General features: G+C 45.1%; 1 protein-coding gene across 3 annotated transcripts in view; it reads left to right on the top strand.

The window, feature by feature from the left end:
* The window catches only part of LOC310789356 (polycomb group RING finger protein 5-A-like), a 49,893-nt gene that overhangs the window by 9,296 nt on the left and 14,720 nt on the right, over positions 1–25,877 (top strand). For 2 of the 3 annotated variants that reach the window (XM_083650984.1, XM_083650983.1), the window contains exons 2-8: positions 4,065–4,930; positions 7,654–7,750; positions 11,459–11,514; positions 12,899–12,958; positions 15,678–15,901; positions 16,485–16,583; positions 22,619–22,708. In XM_083650984.1, coding sequence (XP_083507110.1) covers positions 4,816–4,930; positions 7,654–7,750; positions 11,459–11,514; positions 12,899–12,958; positions 15,678–15,901; positions 16,485–16,583; positions 22,619–22,708 — 741 coding nt within the window. In that variant the 5' untranslated portion in view covers positions 4,065–4,815. The remainder of the gene's footprint in view (positions 1–4,064; positions 4,931–7,653; positions 7,751–11,458; positions 11,515–12,898; positions 12,959–15,677; positions 15,902–16,484; positions 16,584–22,618; positions 22,709–25,877) is intronic. The other variant, XM_083650985.1, reaches the window with a different exon arrangement.

Here is a 25,877-nt window from a genome sequence, read left to right as displayed (position 1 = left end):
GATGTCCATGTCTCTGTGTTATATGATGTCCATGTCTCTGTGTTATATGATGTCCATGTCTCTGTGTTAAATGATGTCCATGTCTCTGTGTTACAGTATATGATGTCCATGTCTCTGTGTTAAATGATGTCCATGTCTCTGTGTTAAATTATGTCCATGTCTCTGTGTTAAATGATGTCCATGTCTCTGTGTTAAATGATGTCCATGTCTCTGTGTTATATGATGTCCATGTCTGTGTGTTAAATGATGTCCATGTCTCTGTGTTATATGATGTCCATGTCTCTGTGTTATATGATGTCCATGTCTCTGTGTTAAATGATGTCCATGTATCTGTGTTAAATGATGTCCATGTCTCTGTGTTAAATGATGTCCATGTCTCTGTGTTAAATGATGTCCATGTCTCTGTGTTAAATGATGTCCATGTCTCTGTGTTATATGATGTCCATGTCTCTGTGTTAAATGATGTCCATGTCTCTGTGTTATATGATGTCCATGTCTCTGTGTTAAATGGTGTCCATGTCTCTGTGTTAAATGATGTCCATGTCTGTGTGTTAAATGATGTCCATGTCTCTGTGTTATATGATGTCCATGTCTCTGTGTTAAATGATGTCCATGTCTCTGTGTTAAATGATGTCCATGTCTCCATGTAAAACGATGTCCATGTCTCTGTGTTGAATGATGTCCACGTCTCTGTGTTAAATGATGTCCACGTCTCTGTGTTAAATGATGTCCATGTCTCTGTGTTAAATGATGTCCATGTCTCTGTGTTAAATGATGTCCACGTCTCTGTGTTAAATGATGTCCACGTCTCTGTGTTAAATGATGTCCATGTCTCTGTGTTAAATGATGTCCATGTCTCTGTGTTAAATGATGTCCATGTATCTGTGTTGAATGATGTCCATGTCTCTGTGTTAAATGATGTCCATGTCTCTGTGTTAAATGATGTCCACGTCTCTGTGTTAAATGATGTCCATGTCTCTGTGTTAAATGATGTCCACGTCTCTGTGTTAAATGATGTCCACGTCTCTGTGTTAAATGATGTCCATGTCTCTGTGTTAAATGATGTCCACGTCTCTGTGTTAAATGATGTCCATGTCTCTGTGTTATATGAATGTAAAAAAACAACAGCTAATCGGCAGTCTGAGTCTTGAAACGTTCCTGTTAAACTGCAGTCATGGCTCGTGGCTATAGGCCTATTTGTCAAGTGTGGCTACAGCTATTAGGTTCAATCCTGATTTTAAAATGTTACCTAACTGTACCTTAGCGTTTTTGAACGTTGATCGCCAATGCTCCCTGCAGCTGGCAATGCTCCCTGCAGCTGGCAATGCTCCCTGCAGCTGGGAACCAATGCTCCCTGCAGCTGGGAACCAATGCTCCCTGCAGCTGGCAATGCTCCCTGCAGCTGGGAACCAATGCTCCCTGCAGCTGGGAACCAATGCTCCCTGCAGCTGGCAATGCTCCCTGCAGCTGGCAATGCTCCCTGCAGCTGGCAATGCTCCCTGCAGCTGGGAACCAATGCTCCCTGCAGCTGGGAACCAATGCTCCCTGCAGCTGGGAACCAATGCTCCCTGCAGCTGGGAACCAATGCTCCCTGCAGCTGGCAATGCTCCCTGCAGCTGGCAATGCTCCCTGCAGCTGGGAACCAATGCTCCCTGCAGCTGGGAACCAATGCTCCCTGCAGCTGGGAACCAATGCTCCCTGCAGCTGGGAACCAATGCTCCCTGCAGCTGGGAACCAATGCTCCCTGCAGCTGGCAATGCTCCCTGCAGCTGGCAATGCTCCCTGCAGCTGGCAATGCTCCCTGCAGCTGGCAATGCTCCCTGCAGCTGGGAACCAAGTGAGGCACACGGTCAGAACTTCATTCAGATGCCTCCTGGAAACACCATGCTCCTCTGTGATGAAAGCAACAGTGCCGAGGCAACTGAGTGAGCATTATTGCCCCATTGGAGCGCTCTAAAAAGTTTTGACGACTATATGTTTTGGGGAGAGAAGTGGGCTTGTGAGCTGGAAGGTTGCTAGTTCAAATCCCCTGTTTTTCTGTTTTTTTAGTACTCAGGTGGCACTGTATGCATGCTAAAGTGGCGGGTAATAACTGCTTGAAAACAAAAATCATTATAGGCTATTTACAGTATACAACACTTTAACAAAGCATTTTACAATGGTTGAAAACCATAAAACCAGCAAAATCAATAAGAGGAGAAATATAGAAACAAAGCAGGTACATCAAAAGGAAAGTTACAAAGAAATAACAGAAAAGCAAGTCTATAAAAGTGAGTTTTAGGAAGTGATTTAAAAGATGACGCAGGTTTAGCAGGCTGAGCTCTGCTGTTCATTCTAAACTCTATAGGAACCTGATGTGAAGAACCAAGCATTTTGCCTGAGAATGAAGGAAGAGAGCAACATTGATAGTGATTAGTCATAGTGATAGTGACAAGGAAAAGTGACACCATGGTGAAACAGGAAGTTCTGTGAATGAACGGGTAGCTCTCGGTCCAGGCAAGATGGTGTGAAGTAACAAGTTAAACATTGTTCATTTGCATATTATATACTGGTAGTACCACCCATTTTGTAATGATTGGTTGAAGATCTGCAAAATTACCCTTTAATTAGCATGACCTAACAGCCTTGATCGTATAAGCTTGCTCTAACCTTAACCTCAGTGACTTCATGCCTCAACCCAACCACAACACCTTAGTTAACATGAACACCATTACTCAATTATTATAGTTAACTGGTAGTTAAACAGTAAAACCCTTAATTCATTTAACCTTATTGTAAAGTACTTCCAAGACGAGTATATTTTTTACATACAAATCTTGCTTAGTGCAGCTTTAAAACACTAGGGGCTCTATCTTCCGACAGGCGCTATCCCCTAATAGCGCTTGCGCACCAGTTTGCGCGTGGCTTAAGGCATGGAAAGATAGCAGTCCGCCTTGCGCCGTCCGCCAGGTGTTCTGCCGAGTTTTGCTCCCCTGCCCAGCAGAAAAAAAAGCATCCCCACCTCACGGGAGCTTACTTGTAATGCTTTATACAGAAATGTAACTGTTTAAAAGTGATATAATCGTCTGGTAGACGTGACCTCCCTGATTTCTAAGTTAAAACAGCCCCGGAATATGTTGGGGATGCAATTCCCGGCCGGGATGCGGAAACGTTCACGGCACCTGTTGCAGACGCAAATTAGAGCCATGCCAAAATCATCTGCGCCCCAAAATGCCTGCGCAAACAGGATTTGGCCGGTCTTAACTACCAGAATTATTCACAGGCGTGGCCAGGCAAGGCTGGGCATTACATCAATCAAAACCAATCGGATTCCCGTCTCGCAATGGCTGTTTGCGCGAGGTTGCCTCGCTGAGGCATGCAATATGCTATAATTATCTCCATGCGTAATAGAGTGTACTCACTCGTGCGAGGACAGAGAGAGCTTATTGACAGATCGTCTGTGGTGCCAACGACCCTCCGGGTTATGACGTAAATAGCCTATGTCCATTGTCCAACAAGTTTTCTCAATTAATTTCCCTCTTTGCGATGTGATAAAAGTTTCTCAGTGAGTTATTGTTGATTGCCTCACTGAATTATCTGCTAATACCCAATTTTAGGAGCATAATCTGATGTCCTGGCAGGGCAAGGCTGTGCGTAATGACATATCCAAACGGGATTTTACTTGCACTGCGCTCCGCTGCACGGAGATTATGGTGCGCAACCCAGCGCAGAGAGGAATTTGCACGTAAGAGGTCCTTTTCAAAGATCTATCACCACATTTTAGCGCTGAAACACGTGCTTTGGCTTGTGGCAGCCAATGCCCAGTACAATTATCACAGGCATGCGCTTGTGTCCGCCCCCAATTTGCATTGCGCACGGCGCTAAACGAGCGCAAACGCTAAATTAGCGCTTTTGGGAAGATAGAGCCCTAGGCACCTTGCGTGCTACGTGTGCTCAATTCCTGGGCTCGCCCGCTGTGCAGCCTTGCCCGCCCTGCTAATGTGGATGGCATTATAGGTATTTGATATGAAAAAGGATTGAGAATGACTTTTCTAACATACCGATTGCTGTTTTCTATTCCCTAGGTCACTGTAATCCAGGGTTCAAAGTTCATCAGGCGGGCCTTCCTCGCTGGGTTTCCTCATACGAGACTGAAGGAGTCCACGGCAGCTGCAGCGTCGTCATCATGCTGGATGTAGCGAGCGGTCGCTGGCGGACTGTGTGGAGGTCGCTCCAGTGTTAACGCGTCTTTGGCCCCCGTTGTGATTGGCCGGAGCCTTTGACGCCCCCCCCCCCTCTGGATTGAAAATGGCGAGACGGGAAGAGGAGCGAGACATCTCACTCTGTTGGAATCCCGGGGATTTGACGAAGCTGTCGGCGTGAATCGGGAGTGGGCAGAAATGCTCAGCGGGACGAAACCCGGTTCAATAAGAATTGAGTAAAGGAAAAAAAAGACAAGAGGATGGAACTGCATTTTTCACAGTTGTTATTATCATATCTATTTGACTATCCGTTACCTCTCATTTAGCCTACCTCTTTTTTTGGGTGGCTAGTGACGACATCTTTGCACGAGCCTGGACTAACATAAGCCAGTGTTGTGGGGGTGAATGGAGGTGTGTGACGCTCCATTAGACCCCACTCAATTCAAAACTGGGGGAAGAAAAATCCTACCATTACGAAAACTTTGCAGTTGTAACTGTGAAGCGTCCATTCCTCGCTGTTGTGAATGGACATTCCCGACTCTCTTGACGCCTCCCCTCAGCTTCCCTCCTCATCCCAGAGCTTAACTGACCCTGGGTCAGTTATCTATAGCTGCAGCATCACCAAACTCCAAACATGGCCGCCACAGGAAGGCGGCACCTGGTCAGAGACTTTAACCATTTCATCACCTGTTACCTGTGTCGGGGATACCTGATCAAACCCACCACGGTCACCGAGTGCCTGCACACCTGTGAGTTGGACGCACGCACGCACGCACGCACACAAGTGCGTGCGCACACACACACACGCACGCACACACACACACACACACACACACACACACACACACACACACACACACACACACGCGCACTCACGCACATGCACAATTTAGCATGTGTCAAACCTCTGCCTTAAACTGGGTTCAGATTACAGGAGTTTTACAGGAGTTTTAAAAATCTGTTTGCTATAACGACTACTGTAACACTCGCCTAGTCAGGGATCATTTTGACAGGCTGTTGCTCTAACCTGAAAATAAGGGCCCCTACTGAACAAACATTTATAAAAATAAAAATAAACACATAAAAAAGCATACATTACATTTTAACCAGTTTTAACACTACAAGTGATCATCTCATAATGAAAAAATAAAATTATAATATATAAATAAATAAATAAATAAGGTGACTTCTATCAGCTACATCTGACATACTGTAGCTGACTGTGAACAATAGCTAACCATAGGGGCCTTCAACGTTTTTCAGTCCAAGGAGCCCTTTGATAGAGAAACAGAGCAGGGCCCAACAAATAAATACAATTGTGTTGCATTTTAAAGCCCCATTCAGCAACTTTTCCAAGTTTTGCTATTGGAGAAACTGCGCCCTCTGGGTGTAATAGTATCGGTATCGATATCGCCGTTCAAAGTCAACAAAACACAGCGCCAGAAAGCTCTATGTACATGCTGTGACATCGGGTACTCACCACGTGATGAAATAATAATCCATAGTTACGTGAAACGTCATTGTCGTAGCAAATCCGCACCGAGTTACTTCCTTGTTTTCATGAACACAACACTCGCGCTGTACAGCGCATGCGCACATCTTGCCTCCGGGACGCAGGCACACAATTGCTTAGTCCCAGGAGAGGCCTTTGGAGGGCGGTGTGTGACCAATAGAGGCGACATTCTCCCTGTTACAAGTCACTCTACCATCTTAAATGACTAAAAAGCTGTTATATTAACATGTTCACTGCCGTGGACGAGATATCTCGTCAAGCAGAAACCAACGGTTGACTGCCGTGGACGAGATATCTCGTCAATTTTTTTTTTTTTTTTTTTTTTGACGGTGGGACGTGGATCAAACCCTTTTACATCTCCTAGAAAAATATGGGAGCTATTGAATGTGTTTAACCTATTTTACCGACCCACTAAGTGGCGACAGTGCTCTCCAGACGAGAGAAAGCCAAGCAAAGACAGCAGCGTGAGGAAGCCATTCTCATGAAAATGGATTGGCGAAAACGCTTTCGCTTTCGCGCTGGGAGCTGGCGGTGGGGGATTGCAAATTTGCATAATAGATTATGGGTGCAACACACTTTGAAACACCAGCAGAAAGCCCAGAATCGCACGCAGCTTCATTCCAGCTGAGCTCACAACCGAAAACGAACGAGCCCCATCCAGACTCGCCCAAAGAGCGGCCGCCAGCAGCCAGGCAGCACAGACAGCAGAAACTCGCTTGTGACACGCCCGCTGCAGAGCCACGGAGGGAGGATGAGAACACACACGGAGGGAGGAGTTTGAAGGAGAGGGGGGTGGGGGTGGTGTTATGGAGGAAATTACTGTTCAGAACGTTTAGATGTCTGATGTGTTACTGATGCCAAAAATAAATGGTTAAAGTGACTGTTCTATCGAATTTCACAAAAAGGCATTTATCTCAACTTTCCTTTTCAGACGCTGAAACCATGCTGTATTCAACTGCTAATACCTACATAACTACTAACTCTACAAACTAACTCTTTTAGACAGAGAAAGCACACATTCTATTAGTTCTTTTGAGATATTTTGTGTTCACAAATTCCTAGCAGAAAATAATCCTCGGCTCTTGAAAGATGAGCCAGAATCCTCAAAAAAACCCTTGGCAGAAGCTACCTACAGTAAAAAAAAAACTGTTGGCAGTGAATGTGTTAAGGTGAAAAAGTTACTGATTGGGGCTTTAAGTGCATCCTGGCTGGGACGTTAACATTGAATTCTCCAATGTTGAGAGTGGGGGAGAGAGAGAGAACAGAATGCTGATATACATACATATAACTCCATCCACACTTGGTCATAACACCATCTTATATCATGTTAAAACACCATGTTAAAACACCATGTTGGGGGGGCATGGTGGTGCAGTGGTAAGCGCTGTCGCCTCACAGCTCGAAGGTCCTGGGTTCGATTCCCACCTGGGACGCTGTGAGCGCTGAAGGAATGCGTGCCCGTCCGCATGTCCTCGAGTGCCCACCTCCCAGGTGGGGTCGTCAAAAGGGCCTTTCTGTGTAGAGCTTGCATGTTCTCCCCGTGCCTCCCGGGGGTTTCCTTCATATAGGAACCCCCTCACCAAAACATGCAATATCCTGGTTGCTAATGTGGTTCCTCCTCTGGTCATTAGGGGCGCCTGTTCAGAGCGAGGGGAACTGGTTGGAATAACGTGAACCTCCCACGTGCTATGTCCTACCGGTGAAGCTTCCTCTGTCAGGTGAAAAGAAGCGGCTGGCTAACTGCCCATGTCTCGGAGGAAGCATGGAGTCAGTTTCGGCTCTCCCCAGATCGGCAGAGGGTGGAGTAGCAACCAGGATAAATAAATTAAACTAGCACTAATGGGGGATAAAAATGGGATAAAAAATCTGGAAAAAAAAAAAAAACACACACCATGTTAAAACATCATGCTAAAACATCATGCATGTTAAAACATCATGTTACTGTCCTCTCCTCCACAGTCTGCAAGAGCTGCATCGTGCAGCACTTTGAGGAGAGCAACGACTGTCCCAAATGTGGGATCCAGGTCCACGAGACCAACCCACTGGAGATGCTCAGGTGAGACGTGCTGTCTCTCTCTCTGTCTGTCTGTCTGTCTGTCTGTCTGACTCTGTCTCTCTCTCTCTCTGTCTCTGACTCTCTCTGTCTTTCTCTCTCTGTCTCCATCTCTCTGTCTCTCTGTCTGTCTGTCTGTCTGTCTGTCTGTCTGTCTCTGCCTCTGTCTCGCACCGTCTCTCTCTCTGACTCTCTCTGTCTTTCTCTCTCTGACTCTGTCTCTCTCTCTCTGTCTCTGTCTCTGTCTCTCTCTCTCTGACTCTCTCTGTCTCTGTCTCTCTCTGACTCTCTCTGTCTTTCTCTCTCTGACTCTCTGTCTCTCTCGCCATCTCTTTTCTCTTCCTCTGGCTCTGTCTTTCCCTTGTTCGGTGGTAACGTTTGTCTCTCTGTTACGTTCTTCTCTGCCTATACTGACAGGCAGCTCAAAGTAGGCTTGGACGACATCCACCATCGCGATGCTGTCCCACCAGAATATCACCATACATGATATTATCACACGTGTTTCTTTTCCTTTTCTTTCTTCTAAATAACACAACATTTCTATGCTAGCCTAGAAATCGACTCTTTGAAATTGCAGCAGGACCGCTTCCGATGCAACGTGGATTTGGCGTGACATGATGTGTCGTGACATGAGGTGACATGACGTGTCGTGACATGACGTGACATGTTGTGACAAGAGGAGCAGAGAATGACAAACGTGCAGAGGCAGCGAGAGAGGAGCGCTGCATCCGCAGGAACGCTTTCTGATCTCTGACTAGGAAAATGTCCGAAAAAGCAGAATAAGCAAACAGAGAAACCCCCCATGCTGGATGTCGCAGCACCCAGAGAGCTGCACAGAAAACAGGCCTCGATCAGACGACATAAATTCAGCCCGATGTTAACACGATGTGGCCGTGGGGCCGACGCATTTTCCAACGTCGGGACCGAATATGACCGTCGGGAATGAAGAACGGCGGTCTTTACCTCTTATAGTGTGTGACATGATCAAAGGCCAGGGTCATGGCGTCTGTCTGGAGCGTCTCACGACCTCCCGACGAAAAGACTAGCATGCCTTTCTCGCCTAGTTTGACATAATATTACGACGCGTTCCAGGGCTGCCTTTTGATTTCAGCTGGGACTGTGGCTCGTTTTCGGGGGCAGAGACACAGAGCGTCCCCCGTAACCATAGCAACTCACTGGTTCTTTGTGCGAGGAGAGGAGAGGAGAGGGAGAGAGGAGAGGAGAGGAGGAGAGGGATAGAGGAGGAGAGGGAGAGAGGAGAGGAGAGGAGAGGAGAGGGAGAGAAGAGAGGAGGAATGGGAGAGAGGAGAGGAGGAGAGGGAGAGAGGGAGAGAGGAGAGGGACAGAGGAGGAGAGGGAGAGAGGAGAGGAGAGGAGAGGAGGAGAGGGACAGAGGAGGAGAGGAGGAGAGGAAGAGAGAAGAGGAGGAGAGGGAGAGAGGAGAGGAGGAGATGGACAGAGGAGGAGAGGAGGAGAGGAAGAGAGGAGAGGAGAGGAGAGGGAGAGGGGAGGAGGGGAGAGGAGAGGGAGAAGAGGAGAGGAGGAGAGGAGAGGAGAGGAGGAGAGGGACAGAGGAGGAGAGGGAGAGGAGGAGAGGGACAGAGGAGGAGAGGGAGAGAGGAGAGGAGGAGAGGGAGAGAGGAGAGGAGAGGAGGAGAGGAGAGGGAGAGAGCAGAGGAGGAGAGGGACAGAGGAAGAGAGGAGAGGAGGAGATGATGTAGGATGACGAAAACGAGGAATGTAGTCTACAAAATATATTGTAGGCTACAAAATACTGCGTATTAATCCATTTTGTAGCCTACATTTCTCGCTTTCTGCTGCTACACGGTGCTGCTGTGGTGCAGTGATGTCTGTCTGTTTTCTGAAAAACACGTTTTTAAAGGTATTCACGCTTCAAAAGTCATAAAAGTTGTCCTCATTTGTGAAGATTATCTTGCTGAACACAGATTCCGCTGTTTCAGAAACGTTTGTTAGCCACAGACCTTTTTTCATGCATTTCACCGAAATCCCAATACAAAAATCCCATTGCCTTTTACACCTACGAACCAGGAAGTGCAGGGACTTCTGGGGAAGCCTACACAAATACATCATCCCAGCGGTACTCTATTCAGCCTTATGTCACCACACACGCTCCCACCATCCACCACCACCCCCTAGCCACTCCCCCTACCCAGAGCAATTGAAAGAGAGAGAGTGGCGTCAGCGGAGGACCAAAATGCATGACTCATTAGCCAATGAACAGCCAGGAAAGGGTCTCGCGCTACTTTTGAATGCTAAAATAAAGCTGATAATGTACAATTTGATAAAAAACAAAACAAAAAAAAACACACACAGTACAACACAGTACAACACAAACTGTCCATTTTGCTGCAACTCGACAGTGCCGCTTAATCCAGGACCTTACTTCCTGGAACTCTAGTGTAAAAAACGGGTCCATTGGAGTGAATGGAGTTGTCGCGACTCTTCTATATATACGGCACTGGACCATACCACCTTCCTGGCCCTAGTAGCTACGGCCCCGTTTCCCTGGTGATCTGGATCGTGGATTTAAACGATGAATGTTAATAAAAGAAACTCCAGGAACTACGAGATGCTCTTGAAGAAAATGCTCAAATTGTGAAAATAAGGAGCGAGGCGTACGAGGCTTCCAGAACTCGTGTGAATTTAAAAAGGCTTTAATTGGAGTCTAGGAGGGCAATAACAACACAAGCCTGCGGGCCAGGCTACAGAGAGCTCACACTCTTGACCTCTGACAGTTATTATTATTACTGTTCTTGAGACATCGATACGAAACTAACGGAGATAGAGACTTGACCCAGAATAATAATCAATATTCAATTCTGATGTATTCTTTCATGTAAACATACCAGCATGTGATTAGAAATGTGACTTATATTTGTCGATGACAAAAGACTGTACTGTGCATATGATCTGTGAGGGGCACAATCTCTCTCTCTCTCTCTCTCTCTCTCTCTCTCTCCCCCTCTCCCTATATCTCTTGGTTTCTGTCTTATCACTTTTTCTATTTTGTTTCTCTGTATCTTTCTGTTTTTTCCTTGATATCTGTCTCTGTCAGTTTCTATCACTCACCCTCCCCTCTCTCTCTCTCTCTCTCTCTCTCTCTCACCCCTCTCTCTCTCTTTCTCCCTCCTCCCTCTCTCTCTTTCTCCCTCCTCTCTCTCTCCTCCCGCTCTCTCTCTTTCTCCCTCCTCCCTCTCTCTCACCCCTCTCTCTCTCTTTCTCCCTCCTCCCTCTCTCTCTTTCTCCCTCCTCCCTCTCTCTCACCCCTCTCTCTCTCTTTCTCCCTCCTCCCTCTCTCTCTTTCTCCCTCCTCTCTCTCTCTCCTCCCGCTCTCTCTCTTTCTTTCTCCCTCCTCCCTCTCTCTCACCCCTCTCTCTCTCTTTCTCCCTCCTCCCTCTCTCTCCTCCCTCTCTCTGAAACACACCAATCACCCTCACAGACTTGGTTTTCACCTTTTTGTCTGAAAGTGTCAGATGTCACGGCAACACTGTTTTCTCTGATCTATCGTTTCTCCTTCATCATTCTCCTACTTTTCTTTTGTCATTTTTGATCCCTCCCTTTTCTTACATTTAACAACTTAATGATTATTTACTTGTTCATTTATTTTTTACTTCAATTTAATTATCATGTTCCTGCTATTCTTCCTTACAATCAAGAAGTCTGCTCTGCTTCTGTCTCCTCTGTGGTCAGGTTGGACAACACTCTCGAGGAGATCATCTTCAAGCTGGTTCCAGGACTCAGAGAAAGTGAGTTTTCCACATGCTTCTTCTATCTCATTGGAGGATGCAAATATGTCACATGACTTGGACTCCAGTCACAGTTGTAATAGACTCGAGGTTTAGTCACTATCTCTGCTGCTTGTGACAGACAGTATGGTTTAAACTTTAGTCACTATCTCTGCTGCTTGTGACAGACAGTAAGGTTTAGTCACTATCTCTGCTGCTTGTGACAGACAGTAAGGTTTAGTCACTATCTCTGCTGCTTGTGACAGACAGTAAGGTTTAGTCACTATATCTGCTGATTGTGACAGACAGTAAGGTTTAGTCACTATCTCTGCTGCTTGTGACAGACAATAAGGTTTAGTCACTATCTCTGCTGCTTGTGACAGACAGTAAGGTTTAGTCACTATCTCTGCTGCTTGTGACAGACAGTAAGGTTTAGTCACTATCTCTGATGATTGTGACAGACAGTAAGGTTTAGTCACTATCTCTGCTGCTTGTGACAGACAGTAAGGTTTTCTGAAATCAGAATGCAAATGTATATCACTGTTTCTTTAGGGTCAGCATCACTGCAGCACCCTCACAATACATTCCAGTAGCGTAGCGGTAAAATCCCTGCCTACCAACACGGGGGTTCCACGTTCGCATCCTCGTGTTACCGCCGGCTTGGCCGGGCGTCCATACTGGTACGATTGGCTGGTGTCTGCGGGAGGGAAGCCAGATTGAGGGTATTGTCCTGGTCGCTGCACTAGCGCCTCCTCTGGTCAGTCGGGGCGCCTGTTCAGACGGAAGGGAACTGGTTGGAATAGCGTGATCCTCCTACGTGCTACATCCTACCGGTGAAGCTCCCGCTGTCAGGTGAAAAGAAGCGGCTGGCTACAGCTCATGTCTCAGAGGAAGCATGGTGCTAGTCTACGGCTCTCCCCAGATCAGCAGAGGAGCAGCGACCGGGGCAGCAGGGGGACTAATTGGCAAAGTACAATTGGGGAGAAAATGGGATAAAAAAATTAGAATAATACATACCAGTGACAATACAAACAGGCTGTTTGTTGTATGTTACTGTGCGCTAGAGGTCTTCACGGGTCCAAAATGACAGACCCGGACCCTAATCTGTCTTTTTAATGAGTTAATTGATTATATAAAAAAGGTTCGATTGACAGCTCTGACAGCCACTCACCGGGTCCACTCGGGTCCTAATGGGCCCGACATTTCACTGTCAGAGACCCAAGACCCGTGCCAAATGGACCCGGCCCGGACCCAGAGTCACTCCTTCTGAAGCGACCCAAGACCTGGCCGGGTCCGCTTCCGGTCCTCAGGTTTTCCGGGGTTGGGACATACCCGAAGTCCTCTGCTGTGTGCTACATGTTAAATAACACTGTCTCCTCTTGATCTGCTGTCTGATGTGAACTAGAGGAGGAACAGCAGGAAGCTGAATTCTGGAGGAAGAACCAGCCCAGACAAAACAGCCAAGGTAAAACAAATAAAAGCCAGGCCTGTCAATATTGGCCCCAAATTGTATTTGAATATCCCTTCTAACATATTTGTTCGAATATATTCAAATACTTTTTCTTTCTTTCTTTTCTTTTTTTTGCGTGCATGTCCATACAATGGCAAACCAATACAACCGGAGAGATTATAACTGTTTATTTCAACATAATATTTTTCCCAACATGAACATAGTTTTTTTCCCCCATATTTATTCAGTATAAACAGTATATTCAGTATAGTAGTAGCCAATACTTTTGTAATGTTTTTAAATAACCAGGCAAACTATGTATGTTTTTTATGTTGCCATCTTGGCCAGTTTCTTTTGACCTCTTATCTCTTTTTTACCTATATATATATATATAGGTATATATATATGCATGCACGCGCGTGTGCGCGCGCGCACACACACACACACACACACACACACACACACACACACACACACACACACACACACACACACACACACACACACACACACAGTGTCTTAATTATGGTCACTTACTCCCATGATGTGTCATTACATTATTGATATCTTACCTGAATAAGCTCAAATGGTGTTAGAGGTAGGGATGCACATTTTCCACAAATTCCAGAATTGATCATTGGTAACGTTAACGATCAATCAATAATAATTAATTGTAATAAAAAATACACAATTTTCCAAACAATACCAAATGCGTTTTTTCCTCGATAAAATCTTTATTTATACAGCAGCAACATATTGTATATTTCTTAGAGCATAGCATAGCATAGCTTATGCTATGAAACATATAAAAACGTAGAGGCATAACTTTTAGACATGTCAACATTTGCCCAGAATCCGCACCGCGACCGCTGCCTTGGTCCAACAGAGGCTCACTTACCGCAGATTGTTTATTTTTTCTGCTCGCCGTGCGTCACAGCTCTTGAACGCTGATGCCGAGTTGCTCAGCTCCAGTCCAGGTGAGACTAGGATCCAGGCAATTTATCCGAATGAACATTGTTCTAGTGATTGTTCTTGTACCGAATCACAGATAGGCATCATGTCTTTTTCTATAACCCCGCAGATCCATTCAGTTATTTTTTCTGCCCTTGTCTGAAAAGGGCTATAGTGTTGTAGCCGAGTGTCCGGGTCCGCCTATTACACTTACACTTTGTTAATAAAACAATAAACGAGAGAGTCAGGCTGTAACGTTATAGCACAATTCCACATTTATTCTCAGACAGCTAGTACGCTCGTCAACAATGGAAGCTTCACTCTTCTTCCCCACACATCCTGTTCTACGGCAACACATGTACACAGAGCCTCACATACATGCTGAACAGTCTGTTACAGTGATGTCATTGCGCCCTCTGGAGGATCATTGAAAAATGATTTGAAAACACCGTTCTACTGACAGAATGCATGTTACTTTTTGTTGTTGTTTTGATCGAGTACATTTTCACATGCTCGAGTAAATCCTTAACGAGCGAGTAATCGATCTTCGATTAATTGTGTGCATCCCTAGTTAGAGGATTATCATTCCGACTCCGAGGCACTTTCTCCGGGGCACGCAGCCTCGGGCAGCCGCCCCCAGCCCGCTCCTACCCCGACTTAGAGGCAGCCACTCAGGGGCACACAGCCCCTCGCTAACGCTAACATTAGTCTCATCAGCAACCACTTCCATCTGCATAGTTTAAATGAGTTTGCAGCCTAGGGATCATTTGAAAACATTTTATTGATCTATTTACGTCAGACCAAGTGAGAAATGTATGTACGGTGACGTTCACGGTGACGTTCATGGTGACGTTCACGGTGACGTTCGGTTCTGGTCTGTCGGTCTCTGCTTTGTGGGGAATTCCTGCCTTGAGACGGAGACAGGGGTGGAGCTTCAAGGTTTTGTCGACAGTTTGAGAGCGATATATATATAGTTCTTTTTCTGTTTCTTGTTCTCTTCCCAAGTCAGTCTCAAGTCTTCTTTCAGGCACAAGTCAACTCCCAAGTCTAAATGTAGATTACCAGATCAAGTCCAAGTTAATAACCTCATGTCTAAATGTAGATTACCAGGTCAAGTCCGAGTCATTAACGTCAAGTCTAAATGTAGATTACCAGGTCAAGTCCAAGTCATTAAGTCAAGTCTAAATAGAGATTACCAGGTCAAGTGCAAGTCATTAAAGTCAAGTCTAAATGCAGATTACCAGGTCAAGTCCAAGTCATTAATTCAAGTCTAAATATAGATTACCAGGTCAAGTCCAAGTCATTAAAGTCAAGTCTAAATGTAGATTACTAAATCAAGTCCAGGTCATTAAAGTCAAGTCTAAATGTAGAACAGCAAATTAAGTCAGAACAAATCAAGAGTCCAGTATCAATTTAATATCTTAAAGAAAACTAAAGACTGAGGCCTTTTCAATGCAATATGGTTTTAATAGGATAAAAACTTGGTAAGAGCATCATGTTTGATTTCTATAAACAGTTTCAACTTCAATAAATTCCATCATTCCATACAAAGGAAGCATAATTTAAATTCAGTCATCTGCTGGATCAAATCTCAGCACTTTCAGTCTAAGTCACCCAAACACAAGATCTCAAGTCAAGACTTTAGAAACCTTTTCAAGTCATCAAAGTATATGTCAGAATTAAGTCCTGAGTCACCAGAACCCGTCAAGTAAAGTCTCAGGTCTTGTCTGTATGCAGCAGCTAATTCAAACTGTGACTGGAGTGTGTGTGTCTGTCACTGCAGGAGAGAGCCTAAGGTGTCAGCGGTTCGGGTTGCCAGATGCTGGCCAGAGGTTTGGGTTGCCAGATGCTGGCGGTGACGGCGGCCGTAATGACGATGATGATGATGGCGGCCGCGGGGGTGAAGATGATGACGATGACTGTCACCGGAGCGACCCGCAGATCGCCATCTGTCTGGACTGCCTCCGCAACAATGGACAGGCCGCTGAGGACGCCGTCACGGTCTGTGTGTGTATCTTTAGGTTTAGGGTTAGGGTCGAGAACGCCATCACGGTCTGTGTGGTCATCATAATAATGTTGATACCTTTATTCATGTAGAACTCCTGAGTTCTTTGCAATAATCCATAAACCGTGGTCAATGAAAAACCTTGTGAAGCATCATAGAACTATTTACAGTTAGAGGGACACTTTTTCTTTATCTTCTCTGTAACTGGGAACATTGTTTTGGGTTTAAATTATGTCTTGGTGTTTTCTTTCTTTGGGGGGAATAAATAATAATAATAATAATAATAATAATAACTAGAAGTGCACTCGGAGAGTGCAGACCTCCGCCATATCACAGTCTGCTTTGATATGCAAATGTTGTGAGTCGGTTCAGAACCCTGACCCACTCACATCCCCCCAGCCAATTTATCCGAATGAACACTGTTCAAGTCTCCAAGATGGAGACACATAACCTCCTTGGCAATAATCTAGATTTGACTTTAATGCCACATGTTAATGAGTTAATGTCTCTTGTCCAATCAGGATGTAAAAGGAGGTATTTATCCTCCAATCAGGATGTAATCAAATATGTCTCTTGTCCAATCAGGACCTGATGAAGAGGTTCATCCGCTGCTCCAGTCGCGTCACCGTGGGAACCATTAAGAAGTTCCTCAGTCTGAAGCTCAAACTGCCCAGCTCTTATGAGGTACACAACACACTCAAAACTCTCATTTACAAACACAAAATCCAAACTCTCCCTAAACTACTCCCACTAGCTGCTATCAGGAAATAGCTAGCTGCTAGCGGGTGTATACTGTAGTTCGCTCGAAAGAAAGTAGTTCCTACATGAAGGTGCTCACAAGGTCTGTGGATTATCTTGAGTAACCGGGTCATGATTTCTGGAACGAGACATTGCTGTTGAGTTTTTCAAATTTATTTTTTGGTGCTTTGAGCACCACAAGCTGAGTGCCATCCAGTTCCATTGTATTGGAGAGAAGGGAGATATCTCTAGGGCCGATATATCCAATTTAACACAAAATAATCTAGATGGATAAATAGCACTACAGGTAAGAGAAAATATGTATTTTGGATTTCAGAGTGAGCTGTGCCTTTTAAGTATGGTAACAAGAAAGGTTGTTTCAAGGATGTGAAAAGACTCTCCTCCTCTTCCGAAAACAGAAAATACTTTCAAAGTCCCTCCAGTCACTTTTTCCTCCCTGTTTCACAGTTGATGTTCTATGAAAACGTACATGTGCACGCGCTGTATCAACACACATCACCATTTGTGCCAAAGAGCTTACATTGATAAGAACCCAAGCCTAATAGTTTGTTCCACTGCAACATAATGACTGCAGGCGCTGTTGTAAAAGAAGCAGAGGAGCGTCGCCTCTCGTCTTCGGTAAACTCTTTGTCTACGATACAATGGATGGAAGTGGGCGGCCATACTGTTTCCAGTCAGATCTCAGTAAAAAAAAAAAACTTTAATATTGCTTATCATCAACAAACCGGCCAACAGATATCAAAGCTGGTGGGCTTTATGGAAAGAGCGTGACTCGATCTGGTTAAAAGTTACTATCGCGGCGTTTTGAGCCTTGTGAACACTTAAGCGCCCGGCATGGTTATGCGCAGCCACGACTTGGAGCCTTGCCGCCGCCGAGCGGCGACAGCGATACTGTACATACTCAAACGTACCTCGTCCAAAACGTTATCTTGTCGTTTACCAAGAACTTGCAATCATGTCGGTGGGGGAACATTTTATTGTCCCTCCATTTCAAAACTCATTCCGGTGAGCCTGCAGAAGGCTTTGCTAGATGAGGGACAAGCACTGTTAAATGAGGAAATGGCATTTCCTCATTCCTCACAACAATGAGTTGATGCCGCGGAGTCACATTTTCGACGAGCTGCACGCCCCCTACGCCGAGCTGCACCGATAGGATGCCCAGCTGCGGCGACCCCCTCGGCGCAGTCAGCGCCCTCGATTTCGCTCGAACATAATTTGCACTTTAGTTAGCAAACGTAGCTAAAGGGATAACAGCTAGCTAACGGCAGCGGCTATTTACTGTAAATATTGTATTTCTGTCTATCATACGTCACTCATCAGACCATTATAATGTTTGATGTCATCACCCGTTTTTACCAACAGCTTATTTGTAGGACCTTTAGCCCAAAATACACTTTTTTTTTTTTACCTTTATTTATACAGGGGGAGTCTCACTGAGAGCAATGCTCTCTTTTTCAGGAGCGCCCTGTTCACATTCACACACACATTCACACCTGGAAGCCGACCAGTACAACCACAGTCTGATCTGCTCGTCACTGCTCAGCTTCACTGGAGCAGTTGGAGTTAAGGGCCTTGCTCAAGCTCGCTTCTCTAACCGTTGGGCCACCACTGCCCCATTTGTCATTATTTGTCAACTAAATACACTACAGTTTGGCTAATCAATAGACTAGGGCAGAACCCAGCAACACATGGAATATCTTAACAATTACAAAATACGCTGGAGGGGGGCTTTAAGCTGGTTATGGAAGGGACAGTATGAACGGACTTAGTGTTAAGTATAAACACATCACACACAGTCCAGCCATAAACTAGGGTTTGACCTAGTCTTGTTCACATGTGGCCCTATCCTCTTACATACCTATGATGTTAAGGGATTGTTAAGGGATTTTAACCAGCTTTGTATCATTACAAAATCAGTATCACAAAACTGGAAACAATTTTGCAGGCATCCATTTAGTTTGACAGTTATTTGAGAGTTGATTTGAGTTAAGTTGTGCATCAGTGGTCCGCAATCTCTCAATAGCTGTCAAACTAAATGATGACTGTTTACAGTTTTGGGATATACTACTGATTTTGTAATGATACAAAGCTGGTTGAAAATCACTTCCTTTAATTAAGAAGATGCAAGTTCAGCAAACCTAAGTTGCTGCTCCTATAAGACAACAAACAGACTTGATGAGTTCCTGATGCTGGCCGCTCACATACATTCAAGTTTTCGTTGTCATAGGACTGAACTGAAAGTGAGTTAAGGCCAGCCTGTCGCAGACTGAGCTAAAAATGGTAAACCACACACTCTCACTCTCTCGCACGCATGTACACACACACACTCTCACACACACACACACTCACAAACACGCACGCACACACACACACACACACACACACACACACAAACACACACACTCAGCCTCCCACTCGATACCGCACTTACTTCCCCTATGATTTCATTTCCTGCATTAGGGCTGTTATAATTTTTTTTTATCATCATTTCCTTCTTGTTTTATGGATCTACAGTACTTTCGTCCATGTTAAATATCTATCTAACATATAATAGTTACTACTGTAATAGTTGCATAATTACTGGATTTAAAGATATACTATGCAACAATTTAATAAAAAAAACATTATATACTTATACAAAAGTTTCCCCTCAAAATGATCACTTCTGGCCCATATAATAGTGTGGCAGTGTGTTTATGTTGAGAGACGCTCTGCCCTGTGTGTATTTTCGTGGTTGGACATTGTTCTGCTGTGTTCTGTGTTTATGTGGTCGAGCGAGACTGTGTTCATGTGGAGAGAGAGATAGTTTTCTGATAGTTTCACAAATAAACACACACATACCTCCAAACCATTGAGGTATGAGCTCCAAACCGCTCGCAAAATGATTCAGGATGGAGCTCCATTTCCTGGTTTAGTCCGCTCTGCTGAGGCGATCCACTCTCAGAACATCTTAGGGATGCTATTGGCTGGGCTGTTGCGCTGTGAGCGATGTTATTGGCTGGTCGCTATACATCCCACGTGGACCTCTACACAATGTACCCGCCCAAATCTATCCCGACCACAGCTAAACAAACAGCAACAGTAAACGGCAACAGTAAACAGCACCAAAATCAGGCAGGGGGCAGCGTCTGACCACAAACACACTGCCACAACACCACTTTTTTTCAATTCTGGTTCCACACAGGTTCAATTGACCTATCGCTAAGCCCCACCCCCCGTCCTCACTCGGACAAACACAAGGCAGACCGACTAGAGTAAATGGCACTGTCACTGTCAAAGTTACATCCCAAGATGCTCTTCACAACTTTTTGAGCCCTGATATCGTCTAGAAGCCATCAGAAAGTACGTCATGGCAGTAGCCTACAACATTTAAAGCTATCCATAAAAAGAAATGCGATACGTGCATGCCCGGAAACGGCTTTAGCGAATCTTTAATCAAACTGTTTTAACGGAGGAAGACAGCAGGCGGGGATAACAGACGACTCACATCCAGAATTGACATACACTTAGAGTAACCTCTCCGTGGATTATATAGCCTATATGCCGAAGTGAAGAGTGGCGCCTGGTAATCCATTTCATGTACCTCTGTATAATCAAGAAACGTTAAATAACAACGGCACGCACCCATGGGTGGTGGTGTAGCAGAACAGCACAGGCATAGCTTATAGCTTTTAACATCATGTTTTACTCCTGGATCTTTTCTCTTTAGACTACCTCACATTTATTTGGAGAACGGGATTAATTCCCTCGTTTTAGGGTTTGACTGGTGTGTGGCGATGTTATAATCACATCAATCAATGTGCCTCCTCTTCACTAGTCTCGCTGGCCAGCCTCTCCGTAATGACTGGAAACTCACATAATTCAGCATTTTATTTTGCCGACTTTCTGAATACCATGATGATTTTATGATACCTTTTGGATCATGGAAGCCAAATGAGGGAGAAGACTCGTCATCTCGCTGTCACTCACCGCGATTGCAGATTTAACTCCAAAACAGTAGCATTGTGGATGTGAGTGGATCTACGTTTACTAGTTTAATATTATCAATTGCCTGGCCTCCCAGGATACCTCGTAATGTTGCATTTACCCCCATGCATATCGTTTTGACCATTTTTCCCAACTTATAAATGTATAAAACTCCATAAAACCAGAGGAAACTTGCGTTTTCTAGTGCTTCTCTATGGAGCTCTAAGCTGAGAATGTCAGAGTGTATTGTAGAGCTGCATGCGCTGTGATTGGCTCGTCTGCGTTCGGGGCGTGGCTTAGCGATAGATAAATTCTGAACCTGTGTGGTTCAGAATTGACGTTTTTGAGGGGAAACTTTTCTATAAGGATAAATCTTTTTTTTTTTTTTTTTTTATGAAATAGCATAGTATACCTTTACATGTGATTAAAGAAGCGAGATAGTGGGGTAGGAGAGCTTTATAAATTCAACAAAATACAATGCAGTTACAATGCTTGTTCCTTTTTGTTTTGTTTTGTTAAAGAATACAATTCCACGGATATAAGCAGAGCTGCCAAGTCTCACCATTTGACCGTGAGAGTAATTTAACCTCTTAAAGAGAGAGAGAGAGAGAGAGAGAGAGAGAGAGAGAGAGAGAGAGAGAGAGAGAGAGAGAGAGAGAGAGAGAGAGAGAGAGAGATGTGCGCTAACCGGCTCCCAGTTAATGAGCATTAAGTTTCTTCCTGCTCTCGCGATGGCGAAAACGTGTCCAGAGAGGCTATGAACCTGAAGTCTGCATTAAGGACATAGGGTACAAAGCTACATGTAAGATGTGACACTTATGTTGTGAATAATCCTGTCTGAACAGATCTTCTTACTTACAACTCTCTTGTGGGACTGGTTATTCTCAATCTGAACAAGTGTAGTGAGTGTAGGGCTCCAGGGCAGGCTACCAATTATGTTGTTCGTTTAGGTCTTTCTAGCTCAATTGACTCACAATTTAAATAACGTTAGTTTGTATACTGACCACCAGTGGCTAATGACATTGAGTAGGCTATAAGCCCAGGGGCTAATGACCTGGAGTAGGCTATAAGCCCCAGAGGCTAATGACCTTGAGTAGACTATAAGCCCCAGAGGCTAATGACCTTGAGTAGGCTATAAGCCCCAGAGGCTAATGACCTTGAGTAGGCTATAACCCCAAGAGGCTAATGACCTTGAGTAGGCTATAAGCCCCAGAGGCTAATGACCTTGAGTATACGCCCAGAGGCTAATGACCTTGAGTAGACTATAAGCCCCAGAGGCTAATGACCTTGAGTAGGCTATAACCCCAAGAGGCTAATGACCTTGAGTAGGCTATAAGCCCCAGAGGCTAATGACCTTGAGTAGGCTATAAGCCCAGAGGCTAATGACCTTGAGTAGACTATAAGCCCCAGAGGCTAATGAACATCAGTAGGCTATACGCCCCAGAGGCTAATGGCCTTGAGTAGGCTATAAGCCCCAGAGGCTAATGACCTTGAGTAGGCTATAAGCCCCAGAGGCTAATGACCTTGAGAGTAGGCTATAAGTCTCCCCAATAAGCAAATCTTCAAGAAGGATATCCCATGCAGGTACAATTATAGTATAGTACCATTTTGACCGTATGTCTTGTCCCACACTGTGCTGCAGCAATATTGAAATAATGTGTGCATTAATAAGACAATCAAAGCAGACTTTTAAAAACACAATACTTACTTTCCCTAGTAACTAATTACGTTTATTATGCAGTAATTTCTAAAGTAATTCAATTACTTTTTGACACAAGACTTCACAAGTAACTAGTACTGTGTATACTAATTATCAGTTATTTGGCCAACACTGCTGGCAGTAGACTGTGCAGTAAAGTTCAGTGGTGTGTGTGTGTGTGTGTGTGTGTGTGTGTGTGTGTGTGTGTGTGTGTGTGTGTGTGTGTGCGCGTGCGTGCGTGCTTGTGTGTGTGTGTGTGTGTGTGTGTTTGTGTGTGTGTGTGTGTGTGTTGCAGCTGGACGTGCTGTGTAACGGAGAGATCATGGGGAGAGACCACACTCTGGAGTTCATCTACATGACGCGCTGGAGGCTGCATGGAGACAATGTAAGACTTCCTGTCTGCTGGGTGTGTGTGTGTGTGTGGGGGGGGGGTCATTGCTCTACCCCTTCTGCCGATCTGGGGAGAGTTGTAGACTGCACATACTTCCTCCGATACATGTGCAGTCACATGTATCACCGGCAGGACGTAGCGCGCATGGGGGGACCACCCTACCACCCCCCAGACCCAGAGAGAGCTCTGCAGCATGCAGTAACGTAGTGTATCAGACCCAGAGAGAGATCTGCAGCATGCAGTAACGTAGTGTATCAGACCCAGAGAGAGATCTGCAGCATGCAGTAACATAGTGTATCAGACCCAGAGAGAGCTCTGCAGCATGCAGTAACATAGTGTATCAGACCCAGAGAGAGATCTGCAGCATGCAGTAACGTAGTGTATCAGACCCAGAGAGAGATCTGCAGCATGCAGTAACATAGTGTATCAGACCCAGAGAGAGATCTGCAGCATGCAGTAACATAGTGTATCAGACCCAGAGAGAGATCTGCAGCATGCAGTAACATAGTGTATCAGACCCAGAGAGAGATCTGCAGCATGCAGTAACATAGTGTATCAGACCCAGAGAGAGCTCTGCAGCATGCAGTAACATAGTGTATCAGACCCAGAGAGAGATCTGCAGCATGCAGTAACATAGTGTATCAGACCCAGAGAGAGATCTGCAGCATGCAGTAACATAGTGTATCAGACCCAGAGAGAGATCTGCAGCATGCAGTAACATAGTGTATCAGACCCAGAGAGAGATCTGCAGCATGCAGTAACATAGTGTATCAGACCCAGAGAGAGATCTGCAGCATGCAGTAACATAGTGTATCAGTGTAAGAACTCTCATGGGTCTGACGTCGAGACTACTTAGTCACAAACGCATGCGTTGAAAAATACTAACCCTTCAAGTAACAGAATGTCAAAAAATGAACCCAGTTGCCTGGTTGAAAAGGGCTAAATTTAGCAGATCTACATAGGGTCAGAGAGGCGAGTGTAAACACAGTTACTATATTTAGGCTGCTTGGTCTGTCTGAGCTTCCTCACGCCCGCACATACAGTACAAACCCATTACTACTATGTATGGTGGCCAGCCTCGAGGATGAGAGCATATCACACACACACACACACACACACACACACACACACACACACACACACACATACACACACACACACACACACACACACACACACACACACACACACACAAGAAACACATGACTGTGCTCATCATCACTCATCGCCCACACATGGACGCAGCTGCACGAGCATATACACATGGACATGTGATGCAGGGCAGGCACACACACACACACACACACACACTGAACATGAACATACTGTACATACGTGTGTGCGCGCGCACAGATACACACACATACTCACACACACACACACACAGACACACACACTGTACATGTACATACGTGTGTGCGCGCACACAGATACACACACTCACACACACACCACACACACTACATGTACATACTGTACATACGTGTGTGCGTGCGCACAGATACACGCTCACACACAGACACACACACAGACACACACACACACACACACACACACACACACTGTACATGTAGATAATGTACATACGTGTGTGCGCACGCACAGATACACACACACTCACAGTAGGAGTTGGCCTGGTTTGAGCTGGAACGTGACAGCCTCAGGCTTAGGGTCACCAGCACACTCTCGTGTTCACTGGGCCGACAGCCTGTGTGTGTGTGTGTGTGTGCGTGTGCGTGCGTGCGTGCGTGTGTGTGTGTGTGTGTGTGTGTGTGTGTGTGTGTGTGTGTGTGTGTGTGTGTGCGTGCGTGCGTGCGTGCGTGTGTGCGTGCGTGCCTGCGTGCACATGCCCTTGAAGTGTACAGTATGCAATTGCCTATAGGACGAATCAGCGTGACGTCACTTGCCACCCAGAAATGCGGAACCCCGCGGCAGTTAATAGTATGAGTTGTGCCAAACAAACGTTAATATCTCAAAAACTATACATCACATCGCTTATATTTTGACATTCTGAGTGAGAGCAGAAGTGGCCCAAGAGTTTGATGTATAATATATGCATGTCGTGTGAACTGTCGCAGTTTTAAAAATGGAAACAGAGTTAGTCGGCTAGAGTCAGACACACAAGCCTCGCGCCACTTGGGCTCCATAGGGTTCCATTGCCGTTGCCACCCAGTGACGCGGTTTGTTTACCAAAATGCTGCTCGGCTGATCCCTCGTATATTGCCGTGTGTGATGGTTGAGTGAGTGTGTGTCTCTTTCTGCTCACACGTCTCCATGTAAGTTTGTGTGTGTGTGTGTGTGTGTGTGTGTGTGTGTCTGTGTTTGTGTGTGTGTGTGAGAGAGAGTGTGTGTGTGTGTGTGTGTGTGTGTGTGTGTGTGTGTGTGTGTGTGTGTGTGAGAGAGTGTGTGTGTGTGTGTGTGTTCACATGAAGGATGAGTTAGTGAAAGGTCCGGTCCACTTGTGGACGGCGCCTGAGGAGTGCAGACAGCTGACACAGCAGGGGGGAGGGGGGGAGGAAGAGCAGGTCCTTGAAATCCTTGAAAGTTTGTGAATTTGATGGGGGGATTCAAGGCCTTGTTTTTTTTTTCAAATAGACCTAAATAGAAAATGTTGACCCTGCAATGTTAACTAATATAAACTTTTTCCATAATGTGTTCTATACATAGTCTGTATAAAAATATGGATGGAGTCACTGTGATGTGACCCATTTGGAAGCTTAGAGCAGTGATCCTCACTACTTTCTCCATGAGAGCCACACTAGCCGGTCAAAGTCAAGAGGAGAGCCACTTTTACCGCAAAACCACACAGTTAGCGTTTGATTTCGTTTTTAGTTTATTAAATGATAAAACCAATGATAAAAAATGTAGAACCAATGATAAAAATGTTAGAAACAATTATAAAAATCATAAAAACATTCAGACCGACTTTATTAAAAAAAAAAGTATATATATATATATATATATATATATATATATATATATATATATATATATATATATATATATATAAATAAATATAAACTATATAAAAAACATTCACACCGACTTGATAAAAAAAAAAAATATGAAAACATTCTGATGTCCAGTCTGTCTCTCTCTGGGATGCAGCTCCACACCTCCAGCTCAGTAAACAGCCTGTGCTTTCCTGGTACACACAGTTAGG

Source organism: Poromitra crassiceps (assembly GCF_964638095.1).
Source record: "Poromitra crassiceps genome assembly, chromosome: 14".
Lineage (NCBI taxonomy): Eukaryota > Metazoa > Chordata > Actinopteri > Beryciformes > Melamphaidae > Poromitra > Poromitra crassiceps.
Note: the sequence above shows the minus strand (reverse complement) of the source record. Positions and strands in the feature narration are given on the sequence as shown.